The sequence below is a fragment of the Temnothorax nylanderi genome, unplaced genomic scaffold, assembly GCF_030848795.1.
Source record: "Temnothorax nylanderi isolate EJ_2023f unplaced genomic scaffold, tnyl_v1.0 TNYL_tig0421_pilon, whole genome shotgun sequence".
In the NCBI taxonomy this organism is placed as follows: Eukaryota; Metazoa; Arthropoda; class Insecta; order Hymenoptera; family Formicidae; genus Temnothorax; species Temnothorax nylanderi.
In genome coordinates this window covers 95118-122564 of record NW_027249483.1, presented here as the reverse complement: position 1 = coordinate 122564, position 27447 = coordinate 95118, and the positions used below count along the sequence as shown (strand labels likewise).

General features: G+C 36.5%; 3 protein-coding genes and 1 long non-coding RNA gene across 6 annotated transcripts; 1 reads left to right on the top strand and 3 right to left on the bottom strand.

Moving 5' to 3' along the window:
- Positions 1 to 674: 674 nt before the first annotated feature.
- On the bottom strand, positions 675 to 1633 carry LOC139782521 (uncharacterized). Its single transcript, XM_071721550.1, has 2 exons — positions 1402 to 1633; positions 675 to 1066 (listed from the first exon to the last, which is right to left on the bottom strand). Exons 1-2 carry the CDS (start codon positions 1631 to 1633, stop codon positions 675 to 677), a joined length of 624 nt encoding a protein of 207 aa, XP_071577651.1.
- Positions 1634 to 12030: 10397 nt separating this feature from the next.
- On the top strand, positions 12031 to 24339 carry LOC139782534 (uncharacterized). The gene is made up of 3 exons (XR_011720913.1): positions 12031 to 13448; positions 20681 to 20840; positions 20911 to 24339. It is a non-coding gene; the product is annotated as an uncharacterized lncRNA (long non-coding RNA).
- On the bottom strand, positions 14693 to 15752 carry LOC139782529 (uncharacterized). Its single transcript, XM_071721556.1, has one exon. The coding sequence runs from the start codon at positions 15750 to 15752 to the stop codon at positions 14727 to 14729; it is 1026 nt and encodes a 341-aa protein (XP_071577657.1). The 3' UTR covers positions 14693 to 14726.
- On the bottom strand, positions 15556 to 17809 carry LOC139782531 (uncharacterized). Of its 3 annotated transcripts, XM_071721560.1 has the most exons (6): positions 17671 to 17809; positions 17055 to 17279; positions 16551 to 16584; positions 16406 to 16481; positions 16021 to 16259; positions 15556 to 15951 (listed from the first exon to the last, which is right to left on the bottom strand). In XM_071721560.1, exons 1-6 carry the CDS (start codon positions 17716 to 17718, stop codon positions 15758 to 15760), a joined length of 816 nt encoding a protein of 271 aa, XP_071577661.1. In that variant the 5' UTR covers positions 17719 to 17809; the 3' UTR covers positions 15556 to 15757. The 3 variants fall into 3 exon arrangements, with proteins under 3 accessions (XP_071577661.1, XP_071577660.1, XP_071577662.1); XM_071721559.1 differs by having other exon boundaries at positions 16406 to 16584; XM_071721561.1 differs by having other exon boundaries at positions 16138 to 16259; positions 16406 to 16584.
- Positions 24340 to 27447: the final 3108 nt, after the last annotated feature.

The window sequence follows — 27447 nt, the reverse complement described above, 5'->3', positions numbered from 1 at the left end:
TCCTCCCCTAATATCATCATATATGCTTCCTGCTAGATTCCACCTCCTCCTTTAGTCAACCCTCTACATTTCTCCCATACGTGTTCCCACGTTTCCATTTCCGTACCACATAACCTACACATTCTTTCGCCCTTATCTTGCCAATACCTACCCTCCCTCATCTTATTGCCTAGTCTAAATCGCACTACCCTTCTCCATCTACTCTCCCCCTAACCCTTTAACAAATACTCCGGTATGCCGTCCCCTTTATTAATCCATACCATTTATTGTACCTAGCACTCCTTATCTTCTCCCATCTCTCCACCTTCTGCAATTCTTTGTCTCTTTCTTCCAACTTATCATAGCTTATTACTCCTTCCACCCTTATCGGTTCCCGCAAATCCACATCTCTAATTTCGAAGAACTGCCTTCTCTCCTCCTTCTATCTCGACGATTTCCTTCCCTTTGCTATATTGTCTCTCATCTCCCATAAACATCTCTGTGCCAAGACACTTCCCCTTCCACCCCATCAATCTTTCTTCAAAGCCACATGCTCTTCTCCCTGCTCTACTCCTTAATTTCTCCCTTTGCACTTTTTCCCTCACTAAATATCCCGGCGTCCTCCCATCTACTCCTAACACTCATCTCAGGAACCTTTCATGCATTCTCTCCACCTCCCCTCTCTCCTTCCACCCCTAGATCTCCACTCCATAGCTCGCCACCGTCCATACTAACTTATCAAACAACCCTATCCTTCTCTTCCAGTTTTTTCCAAACCTTCTCTTTCCGATACCCCATATCTGCCCCATTATTGCCGCTGCCTTCCTCACTCTTTCTCTAACTTGCGCTTCCTGCCCTCCATTTCTCTGCTGTGTGTACCCAAGATATTTCATCTCCTTCACTTGTTCTATCTTTTTTTCTTTCCATCTCCAATTCATTATACTTATCCTTCCCTTCCACTCCCTAAATCTCAAAATCTTAGTTTTCCCTGTATTCAAAGTTAATCCTTTCCTGTCCAAGTAACCTTCCAACCTTTCTATCATACTTTTCATACTCCCTTTATTTTCTGCCAGTAGCACAACATCATCTGCATATATCAATGAATATATTCTGTTATCCCCCAGTTTCACACCTCCCCATTTCACCCCCCTATCTTCTCTTTCAAATCAGTCATTACTAATCATTATTAAACAAATCTGCACTCAACGGACATCCTTGCCTCACCCCCCTTGCCGTCCAAAACCCTCCTCCCGTTTCACCTCCCACTCTCACTCTACTCCTAGTTTCTCTCAGTATCTCTTCAACCCTCTTCTACCCCTCCTTCATTCCTCTCTCTCTCTCTCATCGCTCTTGTCAATACTCCCCTATCCACCGAATCAAACGCCGCCTTCAAATCCACAAACATCGCCACCAATTTTTCACCTCTTTTCTTTATCTGCCTGTTCACTAGGAAATTTAAAACAAAAATATTATCTATCGTTCCCATCCCCTTCCTGAATCCCGTCTGGTTCGGCGGCAAAATTCCTTTGTTCTCTACGTCCTCTTTTAATCTTTCTGCTAATACCGACGCATATATTTTGTACAATGTAGGCATTATCGTAACCCCTCTGTAGTCCTCAACTCTTTCGCCATGCCCCTTTTTCACTATCGGCATCACTACTCCCTCACTCCATCCTTCCGGCCATCCTTCTCCCTTCCATATCCTATTACATACTCTCCACATCCATTCTTCTATTCCCCTCCCCATACTTCCAAACCTCATTTGGGACTCCATCTACTCCCATTGCCTTCCCATCTTTTAATTTTCCTATCACTCTCCTAATCTCTTCTATCCTTATCTCCGCTTCTTCCACTGTCCTGCCTCTACCCCTCTTTCCCCACACTACCCTATTCTCAACTCCACATAGCAATTGCTTAAAATATTCCTCCCATTCTAACATTTTAATATCTCTATTCATCCTCTTCCACTTCTTTCTCTCCCTATTCACTATTTTCCATACTTGCCCCTCCGTTCTCGCCTCCTCTGCTTCTTTTTCCCATCTCTCATTCTCTTCATTCTTTTTTTTTCCGCGTAACTCATTGTATTCTCTCCTCTCTTTTGTATATTCCTGGCTTTCCCCTGCCCTCTTCTTCCAATCTCTTAGAGCCCTTCTAGCTTTCCTCTTCTTTTCCATACACTACCTATCCCACCATCCCTTTCTTTCTCTGTTTTCTCCCCCTCTTTTACCTTCTATCTTTATCAGCGCCTCTCTTATTTTTTTACCTAATTCCTCTACTACCTCCTGTATTTCACCTTCCCTTAGTTCTATCCTTTCTAACTCGACCTTAAACTCTTCTCTCCCTTCGTCGTCCCATATTCCCTTACACCCTTTCATTCTCTCGCTTTGTTTCCCCGTCCTATCGCTCCCTCCCTTTTTTAGCCACAATACCACTGGATGATGGTCTGATTCTATCCTGTCCTCTATCTCCATACGATCCACCTCCTCTGCCACTTCTTCCTCAACCAGCACATAGTCTATCACCGACCCTTCTTCCCCCGGTATACGTCCAGACCCCTTTCTCGTCTCCCTTTATTCCTCTATTTAAAATAAACCACCCTCTCTCTTTGATATGTTGTACCAACATTCTTCCTTCCTTATTCACCTTCTTGTCCTTAGATTTTCTTCCAAACTCCCATTCATCCCCCGCCTCCATGCTCTCCCTTCCCCCTTCCTCTCCTGTCCTTGCATTGAAATCCCCCCCGATTATCGTCTTCACTCTGTCTTCTTTCCTCTCTAACCATTTCGTTATCTCCTCCAATTTCCTTCCCACATTCCCATTCACATATACCCCCACTATTCTTAACCTACCTTTGCCATATTTTACTTCCCCCGCTATCACACCCTCTACCTCTTTTCTTTCCCCTATCTCTTTAACTACTAAACCTTTCCTCATGCCCAAAATCATTCCTCCTATCGTTCTCCCTTTCCTATTTCTCCTCTTCGCCGCTTGCTGTCTCCACACATATCCTTCCGGCAACCTATCTTTTATCTTTTCCTATCCCTTTTCTTCCACCCACGTTTCCATCAGAACCATCACATCCCACCTTTCCAAACTTTTCCAGAAGTCCTTATCTTTATTACCTAATCCCGCTACATTCCAAAACACTACACTTAGTTTTTCATCGACCTTTTCCCCTCTTTCCCCTTTTTCTCCGCCCCCCATAGGCTCCCCCCGGCAATCCTTGTTACAGATATAGCTTGACATTTTATTGGTCGGTTAAAATTGATTCTGATTGGTAGATTATTTGGTTTCTTTTTATAATCACTAGATGGCATTAGAAGTAAAGTCATGCATACGCGTTTTTTCATTTCACTGTTTCTTTGTCGCCCATGACGGTTACTGTTATAATAAAGACTCACGACACAATTAAGCATTATAATAATCCAGTGTACTTTATTTCTTGCGCACCTGAACGCCTGTACAAAATTAAAGTTTCATCAGGTTATGGGCCTAGAATAAAAGGTGTCGCAGATAAAGGTTAAAAGGTCTCCTTTTTGGAATTTTCTGCTCGAGAGAAAGTACGGAGAAGGTGTGTCGCGAAGCAGTACGGAAAAATGGCGGACGTAACAAAGATCACAATTGCAAAACTGAATGGTGAGAACTATTTTACCTGGAAGTATAAAATAGAGCTACTGTTAATCAAGGAAAATCTGTGGAGCGTCCTCAATGAAGTAAAACCGGAATTAACTGCCAACGGCTCGAATAGAAATGACATAGTAAACTGGCAAAGACGGGATGACCAGGCTCGTTCGATGATAGGTTTGTTAGTAGAAGATAGCCAATTAAGCCTTATTCGGACAAAGACAACAGCAAGCGCTACATGGTTAGCATTGAAGGAATATCATGAAAAGGATTCGTTGGGCAATAAAGTCAGTCTTATGCGGAAAATCTGCAGCTCCAAAATGGATGAAGGAGATAGTATGGAAAATCATATTTCTGGACTAACAAATTTATTTCAAAGGTTAGTAGATCTCGGCGAGGAACAATTGTCAGAAAGATGGACGGTGGCAATGATCTTGAGCAGTCTACCCAGGAGCTACGATTCGTTGGTTACGGCGCTTGAAGCAAGATCGGAAGCTGATTTAACGATGTCGTTGGTAAAGTCAAAATTAATTGATGAACAATATCGTCGTAAGGAAATCGATAGCAGTAACAGCACTCAAAACGGTTCAGTTTTGAAAACAACTCAAGGTAAATTGTCTTGTTTTTTCTGTAAAAAGAATGGTCACATAAAAAAGGATTGCCATAAATATAAGTCATGGAAAGAAAAGAAAGACAAAGAAGAAAAGACAGTTGCAGCGAAAACGGTAGTTAGCGATAAAGCAAATAAAGTCGAGCACAATAATGAATTTATGTTTATGGTTTCATCACACGGCTTTGGAGATTGGATCATAGATTCGGGTGCGACGAGCCACGTTACAAGCGACAAAAATTGTTTAACCTTATTTGAACATACGGACAGCAGCAGTCTGAATGTGGCAAACGGCGAGAAGGTGTGTGTGCGAGGTAAGGGCACATGCAAAATCAAACTTATAAACTCGGATGGCGAGATAACATGCGCAACTATAACTAGCACTATAACTAGCGCAACTAACTGATGTATTGTACGCACCTCAGATCAACGGAAGTCTGTTATCGGTGAAAAGGTTAGTTGACAAAGGCTTTACAGTTAACTTTTCAAGCAAATTTTGCGAAATCAAGGATGGCGAAAGACAGATAGCAATCGCCGAAGCAAACGGAAATTTGTATAAATTGTGTCGTCCACATGAAGTTTATGCAATCAAGCATTCCACCGAACATAAATCAAATTGCATACACCACTGGCATCGAGTCTTTGGCCATCGGGATCCAGATGCAATAAAGGAAATGTATTCAAAAGGCATGGTCAACGAGCTGAAGATTTGCCATTGTGGAATCAAAGTCCAATGCAAAGTGTGTCTTCAAGCAAAAATGACACGCTTGCTATTTCCAAAGCGATCATCAAGCAAGTCAACGTCTGTACTCGATTTAATTCATTCGGATGTCTGCGGGCCCATGCAGACTACCTCACCGGGCGGCAAACGATACGTACTCACATTCATTGATGACTTCTCTAGATATACAGTTATTTATTTTCTTCGAGAAAAATCAGAGGTGGAAGTAAAAATTAAGGAGTACGTAGAAATGGTAAAGAATAAATTTTCTAAGCGGCCAAAAGTTATAAGATCGGATCGACGAGGAGAGTACACCAGTAAAGGAGTTGCTGAATATTTAAAGAGTCAAGGTATTCAGATACAGTACACAGCGCCATACACACCTCAGCAAAATGGTGTTGCTGAAAGAAAGAACCGTTCCCTTATCGAGATGGCAAGATGTATGCTCTTGGATGCAGATTTACCCTATACATTCTGGGCGGAGGCAGTAAACACGGCGAATTATCTTCAAAACCGTTTACCTACCAGAGCCATTGAAACAACACCATATCAAAAGTGGAATGGAGAAAAAGCAAAGGTAAAACATATTCAGATATTCGGCTTAAAATGTTTTGTTCATGTTCCAGAGCAAAGGCGACGAAAGTTGGACGATGTAGCAAAACCGATGATTTTCATTGGTTACGATGAAAACTCTAAAGCATACCGGTGCTATGATCCGATTCAAAGAAAAATAATTGTAAGCCGTGATGTTCGTTTTACAAATTCGAGAATGAACGACCAAGGAAGTGAAGTAGAAGTAGATTCATCAGTTTCGAGTCAAAGAAAGGAACTTGGTACTACGGATAAAACGGACAATGATAAAGTTGAAGATGGTTTGGACCAATCATCTGAGTCAACGGTCACTCAAGAAAGTAATTCAGATACGGAGTTTCAATCATTCATTGATAGTACGCATGACAGCAGTGAAGATGAAAAAGGTCAAGGCGAAAGTAATGCAGCTCAAGCAAATGAAGAGGATCATCTTCAGGAGGAGGCACCGCAATCTACAAGAAGAGTTTCAAAGCGATCAACTAAGGGTATACCACCACAACGGCTAATGCAAGATACGGTGAAAGCTATAACTGATGAAATAAGTGATCCTAAAACACTATCTCAGACTTTATCGAGCAAAAACAAAGCACGGTGGATTCAAGCGATGGAAGAAGAGATGGATTCACTAAAGAAGAACGAAACATGGAAACTATGTGAATTGCCAGAAGGTCGAATAGCAATTGGATGCAAGTGGATCTACAAGGTAAAAACAGATGCTAAAGGAAATACAATTCGTTTCAAGGCACGTTTGGTTGCACAGGGGTTTTCCCAAAAATATGGCACTGATTACGACCAGGTCTTTGCTCCAGTTGCAAGGCAAGCGACGTTTAGAACATTATTAGCAGTTGCTTCGAAGAAGGGGTACACTGTACGACACCTCGACTTCAAGACAGCATTTTTAAATGGAAAACTGAAAGAGAAGATATACATGAGTCAGCCACCAGGATTCGTGAATAATGGAAAGGAAAAATTAGTTTGTTTGTTGCTGAAAAGTTTGTACGGCCTGAAACAAGCAGCAAGATCTTGGTATGATGAACTCAAGAAGACTTTAACTAGAGCTAATTTTACACAAAGCAACGCTGATCCATGTCTTTATGTCAAGAAGGATGAGAATGATGAATGGTGTTTTCTTATTGTTCACGTTGACGACATAATTATTGCAGCAAGATCAAACAAGACTATAGACAGAATGAAGACTGATATCAGTTTGTTTTTTGAAATCCAGGATCTAGGTGAAGCAAAACATTATCTTGGTATTGAAATTGCCAAAGATGAATACGGAATATATCACCTATGTCAATATACTTACATTCGAAGGGTGATAGCTGAATTTGGTCTTCAAGATGCAAAAGTCTCAAGCGTCCCAATGAACGTTGGATATCTAAAGGCGAGTGAAACTTCGGACAGAGATTTATTACTATCGAATAAGGATTACCAGAAACTCGTTGGATGTTTACTGTACATTTCAGTAAACACACGACCGGACATTTCAGCAAGTATATCCATTTTAGCACAAAAGGTTAGTCAACCGCACCAAGAAGATTGGAATGAATTGAAGAGAGTCCTGAAATACTTAAAAGGAACAATGCACATGAAATTGATACTCGGAAATAGCAATGATACAAATAAATTATTGTACGGATACTCAGATGCAAACTGGGCAGAGAACAGAGCAGATAGAAAGTCTAACAGTGGCTATGTTTTTTTCGTCAACGGTGGTCTAGTCAGCTGGGGATGCCGCAAACAAAGTGTGGTTGCGCTATCAACTATGGAGGCGGAGTTTATTGCACTGTCGGAGGCGTGTAGAGAAGCATCTTGGTTGAGGCGACTGCTGAAGGACATGCACCAGGTTGTAGAGGGTCCGTCAAGAATATATGAAGACAATCAGAGTTGTCTTAAATTTATTGAGACTGAGAGGCTATATCAAATCTGAGTAAACACATTGATACAAAGGTGGAGTTCGTCAAGGACTATGTGGATCAAGAAATTATACTCTGCGAGTACTGTCCGACCGAGGAGATGATTGCAGACATGATGACGAAGCCTTTGAACACTCGAGGATTGGAAAAACTAAGAGCGATGGTCAATTTAACTCAATAAAATGAGGAGGAGTGTTACAGATATAGCTTGACATTTTATTGGTCGGTTAAAATTGATTCTGATTGGTAGATTATTTGGTTCCTTTTTATAATCACTAGATGGCATTAGAAGTAAAGTCATGCATACGCGTTTTTTCATTTCACTGTTTCTTTGTCGCCCATGACGGTTACTGTTATAATAAAGACTCACGACACAATTAAGCATTATAATAATCCAGTGTACTTTATTTCTTGCGCACCTGAACGCCTGTACAAAATTAAAGTTTCATCAATCCTCTCATCCCCTGACCCTCTCTCTCTCTACACTCCTTCTCTCCACACTCTCTATTCCCCCTCCATACGCCTACCCACTTCATCTTTACCTTTCCTCTCCTCTTTTCGCTTTACTGCCTCCCAATTCCTCCCTTTACTGTCCCTTAACTCTTCTCTTTCCTCATCCCACAGCCACCATACTCCTTCTATCCAAACCTTTCCTTGCCCTATCCGTGCCCTTCCACCCTTTGCTTCCACTTGCCATGCCACCTGTTTTAGCTTCCACCTTACTGTCCTTTCCTCCCACGTCAAGTCATCCTCTATCCAAATATTCTTACCCCTCAGCTTCCGTTTGCTTTGCATAATTTTTCTTTTTTCCTCCCCAGTACCTACTCTTACAATCACCATATTTCCCCTGTCTGCCCTATCTGCCTCTATTCTCCTAATATCTTCTACCTTAACCTCTACTTCTATCATCTTCAACACTTCCTCAACTCCTTCCTTTATTTTCCCTGTTCCCTCCTTTATACCTTTTATTACAATATTCTTTTTCTTCTCCTCCCTTTCCTTCATCTCATATCTCCGCTCTAGCCTTCTCATTCTATCCGTCCACTCCGTCTTCTCCCACCCAATTCCCCTATTCCTTTCTTCTCTACTTCTCTCCTCTCCCCGTCTGATTCTACTCCCCTCTCTCATATCCGCCTGATTCTCTCCAACTCCCGCTCCAACCCTTCTATCCTTTTCTCCATCTCCACCTTCTCCTTCATCCATTTCACTTTATGTACTCTTTATCACTCTTCCCTATCGGCGATCTCTCCACTTTCTTACTTCTCTTGAAAATTTCCTTCTCCCCTCTTTCGTCCTCCGCCTTACCCGTCTCTACGGTTTCTTTTTTCCTCTTAATATACTCCTCTAAGTTGCCTGTACTACCACGTCTCTCGCTCTTTGTCTTAATAGAGCTCTAAAAAAGTAGGATTCTTGTCCGCCATTTTCTATCCAACCATATGTGAAAACATAACCTTTCAAGGAATTTTTTCGTAAATGTCAATACGCTTTTCGGTCTCGTATTTTCTGCTTCCAAAATGACTGGCTGCGTTGCAATTAATTGCAGTAATAGAAGCGAAAAAGGGTTTCGACTTTTTCCAATTCCAACAAATGTGGCGCGACGAAAAAAGTGGCTTTAAAATCTTTGCCGTGAACAGTGGATATCAACCAAGTCAAGTTGTGTCTGTGAAGTACGTCCAACGCTGTAAAAGCAAAGCATTATTTGTGCCTCATTAAATTGAAAATTAATTGTTTTCCTTATTACAAATACACTTTGAGGATTCACAGTTCGAAAGTAGACGTGCCGACGGTTGGAGGAAATTGAAGCCAAATCCGGTTTCTACTTTATTTTATGTTCCTAATCCACCACCCAGGATTGATTCACCTCCAAGGAAGTCGCTATACAAAGTAAATAAATTTCTTGCAAACTTTGCATAATTAATTTATTTTACTGAATTTTTTTGTTCGAATTTTGTCAAATGTTCAGAATGTGATAATCGTAGATCTCGAGCTATACCGACTTTGGAATCGAGCTTGTGCTTTTCATCAAACTTTCTTCTTTTCTCTTATATATTATAAATTCTTGAATATATGCAACATATTTGATAGCATATCAATGGTTTTTAGAAGCTACGAAATGAAGTTACTGCCACGTATAAACCCTTTGAAACTGCTTGTTACTTTGTAATAAATATTATAAATAGTCTATAAATATGTATTGTATAAAATAAAGAATTGTTTTTAAAAACCAATTCCTCTGGAGACATTGTGAGCATGAGTTTTTATTAATCAATGTACATTATTATTATTATGCAGTTACAGTGTTATTTTTGGAGTAACAATCTTTTGGAAAATGAAATTCATTTCATACAGTTCAAAATTATTTTATTTGATACAGTTTGTACAAAGTATAATTAAATAAATTATTTGACATTGTACTGTTGTAAATATTCAGCAACTTTCGGATAATGAGAGAACATTTTAAAAATAGGATGTAACCGTTTCAGCTGACTCTTCAGGTAGAGATTTTTGGCCAACAAGCTTTCAATTTTTTCATCTGTGTAATACTCTTGAAGCTTAGGGTCCTAAAATGAGTGGAAGTATATTAAATATAATAAATAGAATATTAAATTAGTAAACGAAAGACCTATCTTTCAACTAGCGCCTTCCCTGCCTATGCTATCTACTTCTCTAACCTCAATCTTTGAATATCACTCCACCTTTTCTACCTCTATCTCCCCTCTGTCTACGGTCCCTCCACTCACACACTCTTCCTTTCACTCTCTCTCTCCTCCTCGCAAGCCACTCTCTCTCCCTCACTCCACTTCTCACAATCACACTCCGCTTTCGCACTACAAAAATCGCTTTCTCACGCCTAGCCGACCGGAAACGGAAGTTATATATATATATATACATATACATATATATACATATATATATATATATATATGTGTGTGTGTGCGTCTGCGTCTGCGTGTGCGTGTGCGTGTGTGTGTGTGTGTGTGTGTGTGTGTGTGTGTGTGTGTGTGTGTGTGTGTGTGTGTGTGTGTGTGTGTGTGTGTGTGTGTGTGTGCGTGCGTGTGCGTGTGCGTCTGCGCGTGTGTGTGTGTGTGTGTGTGTGTAATCTATATATATATATATTACATATTATATTATATTATTTATATATATATATATATATATTATAAATGTTTTTATATATAAAAAAATTTTTACCGGGTAGTCAGTTTGGTTCCTGGTTCTCTTATAACCAGTCGTCTACAGTATTTTTATATTTGGAGTTATATGGCATTGGTAGAATTTATACCTCTCATTGAGAGGCATATAATTATATATAATATAATATATATTTTATATAATATAATATTAATATAATATTATATATAATATAATATATAATATAATATATATAAATATATATATATATTGCTTTAAAAAATAATTGTTGCGCAACTACTTTTAAAAAATAAAACTCAAGTGGTACGTATCTTTGTATTCCCATTCAAGGGTCTTCTCATTCCAACCCAAGCTTTAATTCTTTTTAACAAAATTATAATATTACAAAGAATTATTTTAATCACAAAGAATTAAAGAGATAACAGTACAAAATAAAAATATTTAATTAAAATAAAATAAATAAATTTTTCTTGTAAAAAAACTTGGCGCTGCTAGACCTTAAAATTTAATAAAGTACTAAAATTTTGATTAAATAAGAAAGCAAAACATAATTTAGGGAAGTATGCAGTGGGAGTAAAAAAGCAGCGCCAAGTTTTTTTACAAGAAAAATTTATTTATTTTATTTTAATTAAATATCTTTATTTTGTACTGTTATCTCTTTAATTCTTTGTGATTAAAATGATTCTTTGTAATATTATAATTTTGTTAAAAAGAATTAAAGCTTGGGTTGGAATGAGAAGACCCTTAAATGGGAATACAAAGATACGTACCACTTGAGTTTTATTTTTTAAAAGTAGTTGCGCAATAATTATTTTTCAAAGCAATATATAAATATATATATTCTCTTTGCAATTGGCGCAATTTAAAGATTTCACATCTTTTTTGAAATTCATATCACTTGGGTTGAGTTAGGTAACGCAATTTTGTGAATTATTTTGTTAGGGAGAAATAAAGCTATTACCATTTAGTACATATCACTTGGATTGAGTTAGGTAACGCAATTTTGTGAATTATTTTGTTAGGGAGAAATAAAGCTACTACTATTTAGGAGTTTTTGCTTTACAACATACATTGCGCGTGTACTTGGTGCCTTTTTTTACCTTTTTTTGAAAAAGGTAATTTTGTACTGATATCATGCATTTTGTAGTAATAAGTACGGCAAAAAATTTCCATTTTTTATTTTTTAATTAAACACAAATTAGCAATAACAACAAATTAAATTTTTATTGAATTAGCAAATTAGTAATTAATCAGAGAAAAATAGAAAAATTTCTATAGTTACGTGAAAATTAGTACTTAGGCGAAAATAAAATAATTTTTTTCACAAATTGATAATTAGTAGAAATAAATTCTTTATTATTAAAATAATTAATAGCTTGTCAAAAATATATATTACTATAATTTGAAAATGAATAATTAGTGGAAAATTATTAATTTGTTTTAATATAAATAATTTAATTATTGTAGTTAAACGTGGTTAAAAAAACAATTATGTTAATGTTATATCTATATATATAAAGACAAATGTCCTGACTGACTGACTCATCAACGCCCAGCCCAAACCCCTGAACCTAGAAACATGAAGTTTGGAGAGTGTATTCCTCTCATGACGTAAGCACCCACTAAGAAGGGATTTTTAGAAATTCGACTCCTAACGGGGTGAAAAGGGTTAAAATCTATTTACACGGATTCGTTAATATCTCTTAGGCCCGATGAGATATCTACTACTCATTCGTTAGTGGACCGAATTTTTACCAAAAGTATATGAAATAGGGGTAGAATTTCCCGGGGAGTGTCATGATGTGTACAGTTTTTTGTTACCGATTTTCTGGAAACCGGTTTTTTTAATTTTTCTAATTTTTCGAGAAATAATTGACCGAATCTTAAAGAATTGTATATAAAACAGGGGTAGAATTTCCCGGGGAGTGTCGAGTGCCATAAAGTGTATAATTTGTCGTTACCGATTTTTTTGGAAACCGGTATCAGAAGTTTTTCGAATTTTTCGGGAAATAATTGATCAAATTTTAAAGAATTGTAAATAAAACAGGGGTAGAATTTCCCGGGGAGTGCTATAAACTGTATAGTTTTTTGTTACCGATCTTTTTGGGAACCGGTATGTTTTTGGAAATCGGTTACGAAATTTTTCCAATTTTTTAGGAAATAATTGAGTGAATCTCAAAGAATTGTATACGACGGAATTGACATCAGTCGATAAAAAAGTAATGTTTTTCAATTTATAGCATTTTAGAAAGAGAGAGATTGATTGATTGATTGATTGATTGATTGATTGACGGCGGCGAGGCTCGTGGGCCGTCGAGCGCAAGGGAGCGCAGGAGGACACGCGCGCGGCGCGTGACGCAGCGGCGGGCGGACCCGTAGAAGCAGGGCCCCGGGACGCCGGGGCAGACTGAATCTCACCTGCCCTCCTCCCCTACAGACCGGACTCCGGGATGGATGGCCACCATTCCCGGACCGAGAGGGAGAAACACGAAGGAAATAACGTCCCGTCCGCTGCCGGGAAGGATCCCGGAAAATCGCCGCGCGAGCGATGGGCCTATTAAGCGCCCCGCGGGAGTCGTGATTGACAGACCTGCGCAAGGATACATCGCGAGCCTGCGAGCTCACCCCTAATTGGTCCGCGTCGTCGCGACGAGGGGCCGCGTACGCCCCGGGTGGGGCGCGCTATCGATTCCGCCATCGAGCGAATTTCGGCGAGCACTCCTGGATCGTCAGCACTCCTCGCTCGACAGTAGACGTGTCGGAAAATTGAGCCGCGATTCTAACCTTCTGGCGTTGATCTCTTGGCCCTTGGGGCGGTGACAGCGGATCCTCGGGAGAAAGCTGACCTACGGTGAGGTTGCCTCGCGTAATATTCATGGTGTAAAGCCACGACACCGCTCTCCGGGTCGCGCTCTCGCTCGGGAATAATCTCGGTAATTAGCGTATTCGCCGACAAGGCGTTGACTTAGCGATCGACAGCGAAAGCAAGGGGCACCAGAATGGTCTCGTGGCCATGGGATCGCGACCGGAAATTGCGAGCTCCTGGAGATCGTGGTAGGCGCGTTAATGACGACTTTCGATATCGCGAATACGCCATTTCTCGCGATCTTCGTGTCCGCGACCGCGTGTTTCATTGTGCGTCGTAATTCGCCCGGTCGGGACTCAGATTTCATACGCGATATTATTTGCGTTAGAATGTCGTTCGCGCCGACTTATCATTTGCGTTATACTGTGCTCGCGTCGACTCATTAATTGCGTTGGAATGTTGTTCGTGTCGACATATTATTTGCGTAGAATGTTGTTCGCGTCAACTTATTAATGGCGTTAGAATGTCGCTCGCGTTCATTGATTATTTGCGTTCGAATGTTGCTCGCGTCGACTATTTGCATTAGAATATTGCTCGCGTCGGCTATTTGCATTAGAAAATTGCTCGCGTCGACTATTTGCTTTAGGATGTTACTTGCGTTGGCTTATTATTGCGTTCCATTATTACTCGCGGCAATTCCGTACCTTTCCTCGCGTTAGTTCTAGTATTTCGCGTTATGCCGAGCCGAGCGCCTCGGCGCATCATTCTTTGCGTTAGAAAATTACTGGCGATAACGTATGTTGCGTTCGTTCGTAATTGCGTTGGGACGTTGCTTGCGCTACGATTATTACTTGCGTTAGACTAAGATTAAGATAATTTGGCGAAAGAATCCCTGCGCGACTTTGGACGTTGCGTTCACGCGCTCCGCACGCAGAAAATTATTCTCGAAAATATAAGTATACACGAACAAAGTAAATACCATACTAATCTTGCATGGCTGGGATATAGTCATAATATGCAAAAGATTTCAAGAAAGTATAGGAAATTTAGAGAGCAAAGAATAAAACTATACGCAGAAGTAAATATTTCCATCAAGTATGGTACTTTTTCGAGAGCGCGTTTTACTATATGTAGAACGCACGTAAAAGAAAAATTACCATACTAAATATGTCTTCTCTCTATACTATGCTGCAATATGTATAATTGCCTTAATGGTAATAAAAATACTGAGGATAATTAAATCTTATATATATAAATACTGATATATGTATATATATATAAATACACACTTTTCAGTGATAATTTCATTTATTTGGTATTTCTTTAAAACCATTTTTTAACAATATAATTTTCGCTTTCACTAAGCCTAACGCAATGCGTTACAACAGAATCAAATAAATTGTTCTTAGTTAAATAAACCCACTCAAAACAAGTATTATCATAAATTTTGTAGGATTGTACATGTTCATCTAGATAGCACTGTAACATCCTTTTAGTTAAAATAATAAAGTCATTTTGTTTTTCATTAATAATAATAGTGTGCACAAAATAAAAATCTACTCCTTCGTTGAATGTAACGATAACAGCTTTTTTGTTAATAACATTATTGTTGTAACATATCCACTTAGCAACTGATATGTTAAATTCTACTTGAAAAGATGTAATACAATTATTTACAAAAGGTATTTCGCGTACATTTTTTTGGGCAACTGGTCCAAGAGTTAACAAATGGCAAGATGAAATATATTGCAACCTGTAGTTTAAAAGCAGTTGGTGTTTTATAGCTATTGTTCTTGAAATATTTACTCGACTATTTGTAGCTTGGGATGTTTTTTTCCCTTCTCTATGTTTACCTTCATATCGCATACAATTAGTTTTCCATAATACACCGACAAGCTTCATTATTCGAGCATAATGAATTAAAAAGTGATGTTTCGGTTTTATCTTGCCTGGGAATTTGTTATTTAATAAAGTTAAATATTCATTAATAATAGTGTCTAATAAATGATACGTTTCACAATGAACTCTTGAACTAGTTGTAATGTCGATTATTTGCTTTAAAAGAATAACAAGCTGCCAACATTCGTCTTCCCGTGGAATAAAAGAGCCGATAATTAAACAGAAATGCCTTAATAATAACAACATTTCGGCAGAACTTATTATGATTGCTTTATTTTTCAAGTTTTGTTCTGTGAGTTCCACAGGTTTATTAATATTATGTTTGTGACTGTACCGAAATGATCTTATTCTAGTATTAACGTCTATTAAAGCTAAGTATTTCTTATCAATAAAATAATTTAGAAATAACGCCAAATCGTATCTGCATACACCTTCTAAAATGTCATGCATAACATCTACACATAAATTTTACCAGTTACCAGTTGTTGTCCTTTGTTTAATCGAAGACAAGGAAACTTATTAAAATATTCAAGTACATTTAGTTTGTCTTGCATTAATAACTTGTTCCTAGCTCTATATGTATTATTCCAATATTCATACACTTGCTCCCACGGTTCTGTATGCTGGAATAACCATTGCAGTTTGTCTTCTGTAAGTATAAAAATTATATATAGTCACGTGTAAAATGGCCAATGTCATATTAATATTAGGATAGTACCATCTATTTCAGTCTGTGCATATGTCTCTTGTATGGGTTTGGAAATTGATCGCTGAAGGAGTATTCCTTGTTTTCTTAAATCTCCTTTTATATAATTATAATGTTCCCAGAGCTTACCACTTGCCTGTATACGAACACCATTCTTACATGTAAACGGCGTATAATATGTGTTACAAGACTCTCCTTTAAATATTTTAACAATGTCTCCTGCTAATTTTTGAAACCGAAAAGTTGTTATACTGTAAGTAAAAAAATAATTGTGAAATAGCTCAGGGAAACTTTATCTTTTGAAGAAACAAAATATATTTAACACACATATATACATATATATATATATATATATATTTATATTATTGTATAAAAAGTATTGATATAAGATACTCACACAAAATTAATTAACTTCTCTGTTACTGAGATTCTTGACAATATTCTATCTTTCTCTGCTTTGATAATGAGTCGTACTAAGCGAGAACGCAGTACAGAATTAAGGGTCTCATTGTTATTATAGTATGCAGATAATATAATTTTACCTTCGCTGGTTTCTTGCAAGTATTTCTTCAAATTCTGTAATTAATATAAATTAATATTATTACAATATAACATTATATAGTAATTCTGCATACACACAGAAAAATATCCATTGTATAACCAAGAAAAACAAATTACTTGGTTTGTTTATTTGTTTTAAGCAATAATTTTCTTAAACAAAGAATCGTTTATTAATTTGAATATAACAACAGCTTTTGTGATATACGAGATATAAAAAATTTGCAAGCATATAATATGGTCATCGTAAGTGTCACATTTATTTAAAATAAAGTTTATTACGTATATCAAGGTATTGTTTTAAATATTGTTATATATATTTGAATATATGTTGAAATTAAAAAAATATTCTTCGTTGAACAAGACTTACTTAAAACAAATATACGAACCATGTACTTTGCTTTTTTTGCTGCACAATGAATATTTTTCTGTGTGTACATATATATTGATGTATTTGTGTGTGTGTGTGTGTGTATAAATGTACGTACCGACTCATCACTGTTCTCATTACTAATTTGTATATTATTTTCGGTCAAGGGATCACTACTATCACTATTTAATATACTTGCATCCTCTAATAGTATGCATGTTGCGGATTGAAGTCGTTGGGATAGACTATCGTTGCAAAGGTATGAAGATGAAAGCTTCGATGGAGAAATAAAGCCTTGTGCACTACAAGATGCAGCAGTGTCTAAATTGACTATTTCTGGTAGCTGTAAATAAAAATTATATGTATTTTACTTATTTCAAAATAACAAGAAACTATACATAAATAATAGAAAAAATATAAATAATATCGCAGCGTGATATTCTTACACAGCACTAGCCTCCAAGGAACGTTCTACGTCATAAGGACATTCCAAGGGCGTTTGGAGGTTAGTGCTATGTAAATTCTTGTAATCTTAAAATTACTTCAATTATACTGCGTTCGGCAATGCAAATCCGAGGCGTCGAATGTGATTTTAACCTCGGCAATCGTTCGGCAATTCACATCTCGGTTCTTAGATTGGTTGTGATTCAAGCTTTCTGTGGATACTAGCTCGCATCTAAGATTTGCAATGCCGAACGCAGCAAGTATTGGATGAGAGATGAGACTTTTCTTACCTCGTAGTTATCGCTGGTGCTGGTATCGCTATAAGACGTATAAGACATCGTGCTTCTCACTTCACACTTCACGCGAGATCACGCGAGATTGACGATCGCGCGCAGTCCGCGTGTCCGCGCCGTCCGTGGTTACTGTCGCATTTCTATGACGAACATAGACTATTGCCAGATACGCAACGAATAGTTCTATACAGTTCACAGTAGGTACCACCCTAGATTATATTTTTTCTTATACTGTCTTAAGAAACAACGCGCTTAAGAAGCAACGCGTTAAGAAACAACAAGCTATAACGTCGAATATACACATATTAGTATGGGACTTTTTTTACTTTTCTCATATTTCCTTGTTAGTATGGCAAATTTATTTACCTTTAGGTTACAAGATATATCTGATCAAACTATTACTTTTCTATTGTCATATATTAATTTCCGGTTGAATACGCGTATATCCTACCGATACGTAGCAAATCTAGTAAATTTTGTTATGAGTATTCTACATTATTCGAGAAAAATTTTCTGCGTGCGAGCGTGACGCACCATCATTTCGCGATACTTCACGTTCGATCCTACTTCCTAGTGGCACTATTATTTCGCGTCTACTCCGATTATTTCATATTCGGTCGTATCTTTTGCCGATGTTCTATATTAGTTGTAAGTTTAGTTTTCTACTATTATTCTCTTATTTGGTAACCGCGCCCTCCGCGCGTTTACTGTAAAATATCGTAATGCTTCGTTCATTTCTTCATTTATTGTTTGTTGGAATCTTGTCGTCGGCGTTATCATTTATTTGCTTGATTTCTACGGTTGAGTAATGGAAGCCGAACTGGTACTTATTATTTCACCTGAGAGTTACCTCAGAATAAACGTTGTTATTTATTGTTAACTACCGGAGTTCGTGATTTATGGGTCACCCCGCCGAATATCGCGCTGCCCTTCATCAACCCCGCCCATAACCGTTAGGTCGAGCTGGCCGATTCCTCGCACACCGAAATTATCGCGTTTGGCGTCTCTCTTTGGTTTTTCGCGATCTTAGCGTACGTTAGTGGACGCGAAATTACGTGTCAGGCGCCCAACAATAAAATTCCGGTTATTGTATCGTCGGATGTGCGAGAGAACCGTCGGAGAGGCCTACCATCCTTCTCTCCCTCACCCTTTTGATCCGTCGTGCGCCTCGGGCGCGAAAAAGACGTGACAATATATATATGGGGCATTCCACGCCAATTCGCAAGGAGTCAAACTTCGACCTTTCTATTTTTGATGGCTGCTCGTTTTTTAACAGGTCTTTGTGAGTACTATACCCATGTAAGAACGTTTCTATAATAAATGTAGCGTTTCTGAAATAGAGCCTGCGCAAAATAAGAACTGCAAAATTTTCAATAAATTTTTTCGCCTATTAGACAACGTCTAAGAAAAAAATTCATTGAACATAAAATAAGCTATATAGATCATAGTTTAAAAAAAAATTACTCCAAATTTTTATAATAATAATTTTAAACCAGTAAAGTAAAAAAATGAATTTGAATATCTGGAAAATCCCATTTTCTATTTCTTTAAAATTTATAGAGAATATTCTAGGGAGTATTAGAAAAATTTTAAGCCGGTCCGAAGTTGCGCAGAAAACTTGGGAATTTTTTATAGATTTTTTTGTGAGGCAGTAGTAATATTTGTTGTTGACCTCGTGGTGGTAAATGTTCAAGAAATTTTTAAAATTTTTGAATTGCGGTGCTTCGTCAGAAAAATAAATTATTTTCGAGACGTTTGGTACGAAAAACTTCATGAATTCGTTCACAAATCGCGAAAACGCCCAAACAGTGATGGCGTCGTGATCCAAACAATCCGAGATGATTGTAAGACTTTTGTGGCTCAGGATTCCATTGGATTTGTAATATAAAACTACAAGATAGACAGTCGCCTGATTATTGTTCCAATGAAATCCTGGGGCCGCGTCCTGAATGATGAATACATAGTTTTCGGCGAAGTCACAAATTGCCATACATTCATCATTTGCTAAATTATCTTTGAGGAATCTCTGATAACTAAATTGTTGCTTAGTTATGAAAGAATGTTGCAGAAGAGATCTTGCTTCATTGCAGAAAACTTCTACAAATTCCTCAGCGCTGCAAGTCTTTGTTATTAGAGTGCAGCGCGGCTTCGTTATCCAAGACTCGTACGTAACGGATTCGACATTATTTTCGCTGAATAATCCTGTTATCATTCTTTTTAAATCCGCATCTCCAGGACATTGAAATGACAAATAGGATTGAAATCGCGGCATATCAATAGCTGTAAAACATCCTCGTACGTCTCGAACTGGACACTTTGCTGGCGTGAAAGAACTTGTAATTTGCAACCTAAAAAAGAAAAAATCTTATTGTAAAATTAAATTAAAAAGTAGACTAATTAATTAATTTGTTCCGGCTGTAGTACTTGATTATAAATTTTTTTAATATTCTCTACACACTATCGTAAAAAAACAATAAACCGATTGATAAAAAAAATTGTAGAAAGATCACCAATAAATCAATAAATTGATCGGAACAATACATAGCGGATTGTTCGATTGTGTGTCGCTTCAATCGAGAGTGTAATGAATATTACAATTCTTTAGGCCTGAAAAAAGTGAACAATTGATTATGCACGACAGTGTTTTATGAGTAACGTGAGTTTAATAAATCTGTTATCTGTTAATTGTTTATAGATCTATGTGTATATATAATATTCATATTTTTAAATTAACAATGAGAATTTCACCATAATATGGCTGTTTTCCACAAGAATTATTTTTTAAATCAATCACTACAATAAAAAAAATTTCCGGCACAAATTAATCATTTGCGTGATAAAAAACATGAATTGAATCACCTGTCATCATTAATTTAAAGTTCTGGTGGCTCGAACAGACGCACACAGTATCCCTCCACTTCCTGCCAGAACGCAGTTCTGTAAATGATGAGAATCCGATAGACATATCGGGGTGGATCTCTTTGAATCGTTGATATAATTCTCTTAGATTCCCAAGAAGAAGTCGCTTTTGGTGCTGAACTCGAACACCCTCATTATTACGACGAGACAAGAACTCTTTTTTACCGGGCCGGAGAGAACTCACGTCATCATCATGGTAAAAATTGACCACTTCCCGCACTAGCTCGGCTGGCAAGCACCTGCCTAAAGTGAGATGATAAATTTTATTTTATTCACTTTTATTAAATTCACCTCTTATTATATTCATTTTCTTTTTAGGTCCATGGATAATACTTCTCCATGTGTTGCGAGATTTTTTGCTACCTTTGCCATATGTCGAACCAATTGTCTGCGCCATGTGCGAAATACTCCAAGTCTTTGGTAGCATTGTCATCAATTCAATTTTCCGTTCATATAAAGTCCCCGAGGCATGGAAAGCTTCTTTTATTTGGGCGATCATCAGAGCTAAGTCGTGAATAGCTATTTCAGCTTCACCAAACTTGACACCAAACATTTGCTTCAAGCTTTGTGATACTCGTTGTATCTTGGTGGCCATCCAAGAGCTCGATCCCACATTCTCCCGACAACGTCTTTTTGGAATCAGAGAGTTTCCAATCAATTTTAGTCCCTGATTGATCATTGGTAATTGTATCGAGATACTGAGATCTGAATCTTCTCGTTTCAAACATCTAATTGTGCTGAACGATGATATCGGCGTAATCATATTAGAGTTTGATGTCATTTCGTCTCGATCATCGACTTAAAATAAATGAAACAAATAATGAAGTAAACTAAATAGTTAGTAAATAATTTATTTCCAAATATTCTTTGTTAAAAAATAATGTTAATAATGAAAAGAAAGCATATAAGAATAATTCTCGAGAGCTTACCAGAAAACCTTGATGAATCATTCGACGATATAATTTTTTTCCCACAATTACCACATAGTAAATAATCGCTGCGTAACGCTGGAATTTTTTTTATCATTGTAGGTGAAGGACATCGTAAGGCTTTTTTTTAAATAGTGCTTTAAATTGAAGGGGTTGCAACACCGATCAATTTTTCCGCTAATTCGATTCGCAGGAATCATAACGCACTATACATATATATATTTTTTTTTTCTAAATTCAATAATTCAAATAAAATTTAATTCAGTAAAAACTGAATAATTCCCTTTGACATCTGGTACATTGTACGTTAATTTTAATTGTATGTAAAATTATCAAGCGACTTTAAATGCGTGAATAATTCCCTGATCTTTGACATCTGGTACATTGTACGTTAATTTTAATTGTATGTAAAATTATCAAGCGACTTTAAATGCACAAATATGTAGAACGACTGTCTGCGTGACTATACGTATATTATTGAAATCTAAAGTCTAAAATAACCTCTAAAATTAGAATAAGAAAAAACCGAATACTGACGGTTCCATCGGCAGGTAAGCTATGATCTCGATACGTTTCAAATTTTCCTATCGTTATTTTTTCCTTCATGTTTGCCTACTGCATCAACTTGCCGACAAATGCGGACTCAGTTGCCACAGTTCTGATAGCAACACATACTATGTTGTCGGCAACATGCTAGCAACAATGCAGACATGTTGCTATCTGGGTAACAATTATATTGTTGAGTAGGAAATTATATATAAGATACAAAAGACAGAAGTAGAAACAGTACAAATGACAGAAGCGGAAATGATACAAAGAATGGAGAGGCGAAATCACGCCATTATTAGGCTACGTTGGCAAAGACTATTATGACATACAAAGAAATCCTGCCCGAGAAAAAAGAATTAGATCTGCCGAGATATGACCAGATCTGGTTCATCCCCAGCAAACACAATGCAACATGTAACGTACAGGTTAGTTGTAATTTCCTACTCAATAATATAATTGTTGAGTATAACTTATATTTCTGTGATTGTCTTTTGTGTTTTAGATATAAGAGGTAAATTGATGAAAATGCTTTTATAACTTACATTTTTTTGTTCATAAAAAAATACTTGTCTTCTGCAAATTATATCTTTATCATAATTTATTTTTATATAATTATCTATATCAAAGATATTTAATTGAATATCTTTAATTTGCTATACAGGGTGGACAAAAAGCGTTACAGATGTTTATCTCCAAAAATACTCTTTGTAGAGAAAAATGTTTCATACAAAAGTTGTAGGGTTTTAAGTAACGCATTACATAGCAATGTCAGTATGACCTTGAAAAGTGTGGTCAAGGTCCCGTAAAAATTATCATGAACTTTTTAAACGGAAACCTCCATTTTTTATTGCATATTCATATAGCTTACCTCGAGAGCTTTTCAAAACACTATAACAAAACATTTTTTTATTAAGTACTTTTTGAGTTATGGAGTTTAAAAGTTACAGTACTGACGGCATTAGCCAAGGGTGTGTGTGTGTGTGTGTGTGTGTGTGTGTGTGTGTGCGTGCGTGCGTGCGTGCGTGCGTGTGTGCGTGTGTGTGTGTGTGTGTGTGTGTGTGTGTGTGTGTGTGTGTGTGTGTGTGTGTCAGCAGAATAAAACAAAATTAATAGTAATTATTTAGTAATTGTAATTTAGTAATAGTAATTTATAATTTGCATACTTAAAAACTGTGAGGAAGTAATGTTCAAATTTATAATTTGCATACTTAAAAATTATGAGGAAGCAATGTGCAAGTTTCTACTTGTCCACTTAAAAACTATGAGGAAGCAATGTGCAGGTTTCTACACGGAGAGAATTTTCTCTTAAAATTTACCCTGAAATCATGGTAGTTGTAAGACAACATGTACCACCAAGAATTTTATGCGAGCTATTCTGATTAATATCTATCATAATAAAAAATATTAATATTTATTACATTAAAATATAAAGTATGTTTGATTAATTTTACTCAGATATATCTAGGAAATATCAATAATTTTTCAAAATTTACCAATCTGCTTGGTAATTTTTATCACGTTGTTTGTAAAATGTCTTTTGTATTTTTAAAATTCCTTGGTTGCCAAGTTGTCCCAAGTTTGTAGTGAATTTAAGGGTAAAATATAACAAAAAATTCTCTCCGTGTACTTGCACACTTAAAAACTATGAGAAAGCAATGTGCAAGTTTCTACTTGCACACTTAATTTTTATTTATTATGATAGGAGAAGAATCAAATTAATTCAACTTTAATAAATAATTGGCAATAATTTTGATAATTCTGTTCACTAGTTGCAAAAATGATAACTATGTATGCTTTGACACGTAAATTAAAAAATTGCTAACAAAAGTTGTTAATTGTGTTTTTACTTCTAAGTGTATTGCTTATTTGCGGCTCCATTTATTAAAACACTGCAATTATTTTAAAACATGCTGCTTGATATTAAAACCTTTAATACAATTTTGCTTTTGACTTGGAATTCTTATACGCAGCGACTCGGCTTGTTTCAATGGAAACAAACTATATAATAAAAACTAAAGAAAATCTTCTCTTTTTGATAAGGAGAGACATATGAAAGAAGACAAATGTTTATGTCTTACTTTAAAACTTAAGAACACTTTAAAATTTCCAGATGCAATGGAAATAATAAAGAGGATAACTCTTAAGAGTTATCCTCTATAATTGTAAATCTTATAACTTTAACCTTATAACTTTAAACGTTAAAGTTAACCACATGAGATAAATCTTCTTAAAAGTTTACTTCTATGTAACTTTAGACTTAAGATCGAGAATCATAGGAAAACTTTAAAGTTTAATGTTTTCTTACGATTAAGATTTATTGAAATTACTTTAAAGCTACTTTTCTATTCTTTTAGAGTACCTGTATGCTATTTTAAATTCAGTTTTTAAAACCTTTTATTTTCTAAGATTATTTCAAAGTCAGTTTTAAAATACTTTAAAATTTTTTAGATCACTTTAGATTAATTTTTTACACACTTTATATTACTAAAAATTTCTGAAGTAAACTTTTATATTTTAAAGATTACTTTTAAAAACCTTAACTTTATTTAAACTATTTAAAGTAAATTTTCCCAAGGGTGTGCCCCGTTAAAACTGATTTTAACTCATCAGAACGGGTATTAACTGAAAATTTTTTAGGGAAAAAAAAATACCGGTATTGTCAAATACATTTGAATATTTCCAGAATTAACCAGTTAATACTAGTATTGACGAAAGGCTTTTGATAAAACCAGTTTTGACTAGTTAAATCGGGTATTGACGGAATTCGGGTTCTAACGGTAACATATAGGTACATATATAAAAGTATTATATGTACTCAACCTCATTTAAACTCATATTATTATTTCGAATTTATAATATAAAATCTCATCATACTTTATTAATTTTTGTAACGTAAACGGTCACCCAGGGTGAGTTCTATACCCTAGCAAGTTTTAATAGGTCAGTAGCCCATGAATGTACAGATCCTAAAGTTTTCCTATTATGCGGATTGGGTCTCGGAACCTTTAACTGAAAGGTAGATATGGACTCTCGAAAAAAATTACCATAACGGGAGTTTCATTTTTTTCGACACTAGGTGTAAAAATCACTCCAAGGCATATGAAACTGTTTGGAATGGATTTCGGAAATTATTCGGTTTTCCCTAGAAAATAAACGTTTTTTTCCTTATCTAGGAAAAAAAACCGTGCGACACTAGTAAATAAAAAACTCAAAAGGCGATGTGGTAAACATTTGTATCTCAGGCGTCTCGGACGAAGGAAAAGGTATCAGTAGAGGTCCGATTCCCACAGAAGAATTGATTTGCGAACAAAAGCAGATTGCGTAACGGATCAAATATAAATGTATGCGATACGATTTTATCGTTAACTCTTGGATGTATGAAAACGGGGGATTTTGAGATCTTTTCTTTCCTCTTAGGTAAATTCTAAGAAAGATCCGGCGCTGTCTTTTATCGATATTTGATTTGAAAATTTATCCTATTAGGAGGCCACGCATCTAAGGGTTAAAGTTTAACTGTACGATGCATTTAGGCATTCGCAGACGAGTCGATCGCGTGTTACGCGTTTTTAATCAGTCCTATACATTTCAAAACTTTTTTTTTCCGATTTACATGGTGGGCAGAGAGAGATATATTTCAAGCGGCCGGTGATTGCAATAAAGCTAGCTTTATTTTTCCTTTAACGTAACAGGGTCCACGATCAATATCGATCACCGATTGGCACAGAAACTTTCACTTTGTATTTCTCGTGAATTCCGTGACACGTTAATGTCGAAATCTGATTATTATCGAACATTCCTGCAAGATAGTAAAAATGTCCACCGTGTAGTAAGCCAATATAAATGTGTATAAATTTAAACATGCGGTACTATGACTTCTTTTTTTTTTAATAGCGTATTAGCATACTTAGGAGAAATAGAGTACGATATAATTGCGATTATTATTTATTGATCGATTTAGTATTTATTTTCTACGTTTCGGAAGGTAAACAGTAAATGTATCTTCTGTACTTGAAATTCCGCAGAGGAACACATATTGCATATCGTATGAAAATGTAAAACGTGAATGCGCGCGCGATATAGTAATACTATTGAACTACGCTTAGCTGGCGAGTCGCGAAGGGGAATGAGACGTCGTCATTTTCACGTGCAGCCACGCATGGATTAGATGGATTAGACTCCGAACTGAATTTGACGTCGCTTTTGACTGCAGCGGGGGACGAATAACATAACGACTGCATATTTGTGTTTGTACAATTGTGTTATCGCTCACGGCTCTTCACGAGCACGCTAGTTAATCGGTGATACGCGCTATAAGAGAGGGAGGCAGAGATGAGATGCGCGGGATACCCGCGTTTGAGACAAATTATATACATGGCGCGATAGTGTAACAGAGGAATTCGCTGAACGCGACATTATAACACGGAAAAAAAGATTAGCTACTATAGCTAAAATAGTCGTAATATACGGATAATTAACATTTTTTGCAACGAGAGTAACATTTTTTGCAGCGAGAACAAAAGGTTTTGCTACTATTGCTAAACTATAGCTCTCGCTGCAAAAAATATAGCTCTTGCTGCAAAAAATATTAGTTATCCATATTTTACGACTAAATTTAGCTAAATTTTTTTCCGTGAATGTAACAAACACGTTGCTCTGTGTAGTATATGTAAAAAAAACTTTTATATTAATAAAAACATCAATTTATAATAAAGTAAAATTATGAAATTAATAACCTAACCTAACTGGCTGCGTATATATATATATATATAAATGATCGACTGAAACCTTCCGTTTTCATCATTTCCTGCAACTGTCCTCAAGCTGTAGACATTCGATCGTGGTGAAATTAAATGAGAGAAGGTACCGCGGACAATTCGAACGTTCGTAGAAAGTACTTCGTCAATCGCAGTACGTAATAGTAATACAATTGTTTCTGAAATTATCGCAATATACTTTTGCGATAATCTCAGATTGTTCTTAGATTCTTTCTGTGCTGTTACGGTATTTCTATCCTACTATTTAACCTTTTCGATACGGAGCGACCGGGACGCGAACGGCTCTCCAGTGGCCGAAGCGCCGATCTGCCGATATACCGATTCGGCCGGAGAAAGCTATAGGCACTCGACGTTCAACGCCTTCAATTATTATATGTAATAAAACTTAATAACAAAAACATTAAAAAAATTTATCAACAGAAACATTTCAAGTTAACATTTCAAGTTGTTCGGCCGCAGTGAGCAACATGTGGACGGTGTCTATAGTCACTGCTCGGCCGCCGCAAGCGTTATATTAATGGACAGTGATTATAGACACTCTCCGTACCGAAAGGGTTAAATGTTTTGTCATTATACTTCTTGCGCTATCTTAAAAATAAAAA

Excerpts from the sequence above, each read along its gene's own strand:
- LOC139782521 (XM_071721550.1), bottom strand. The coding sequence starts at position 1,633 with ATGCCGATAGTGAAAAAGGGGCATGGCGAAAGAGTTGAGGACTACAGA. Across the intron at positions 1,067-1,401 it reads CAGGCAGATAAAGAAAAGAG|ATGATGTTGTGCTACTGGCA; the intron begins GTGAAAAATTGG and ends TGATATATGCAG.
- LOC139782531 (XM_071721559.1), bottom strand. The coding sequence starts at position 17,718 with ATGTCTTATACGTCTTATAGCGATACCAGCACCAGCGATAACTACGAG. Across the intron at positions 17,280-17,670 it reads GCACCAGCGATAACTACGAG|CTACCAGAAATAGTCAATTT; the intron begins GTAAGAAAAGTC and ends TTTTATTTACAG. Across the intron at positions 16,260-16,405 it reads GAGAAGTTAATTAATTTTGT|TATAACAACTTTTCGGTTTC; the intron begins GTGAGTATCTTA and ends TTTTACTTACAG.
- LOC139782529 (XM_071721556.1), bottom strand. The coding sequence starts at position 15,752 with ATGCATGACATTTTAGAAGGTGTATGCAGATACGATTTGGCGTTATTT.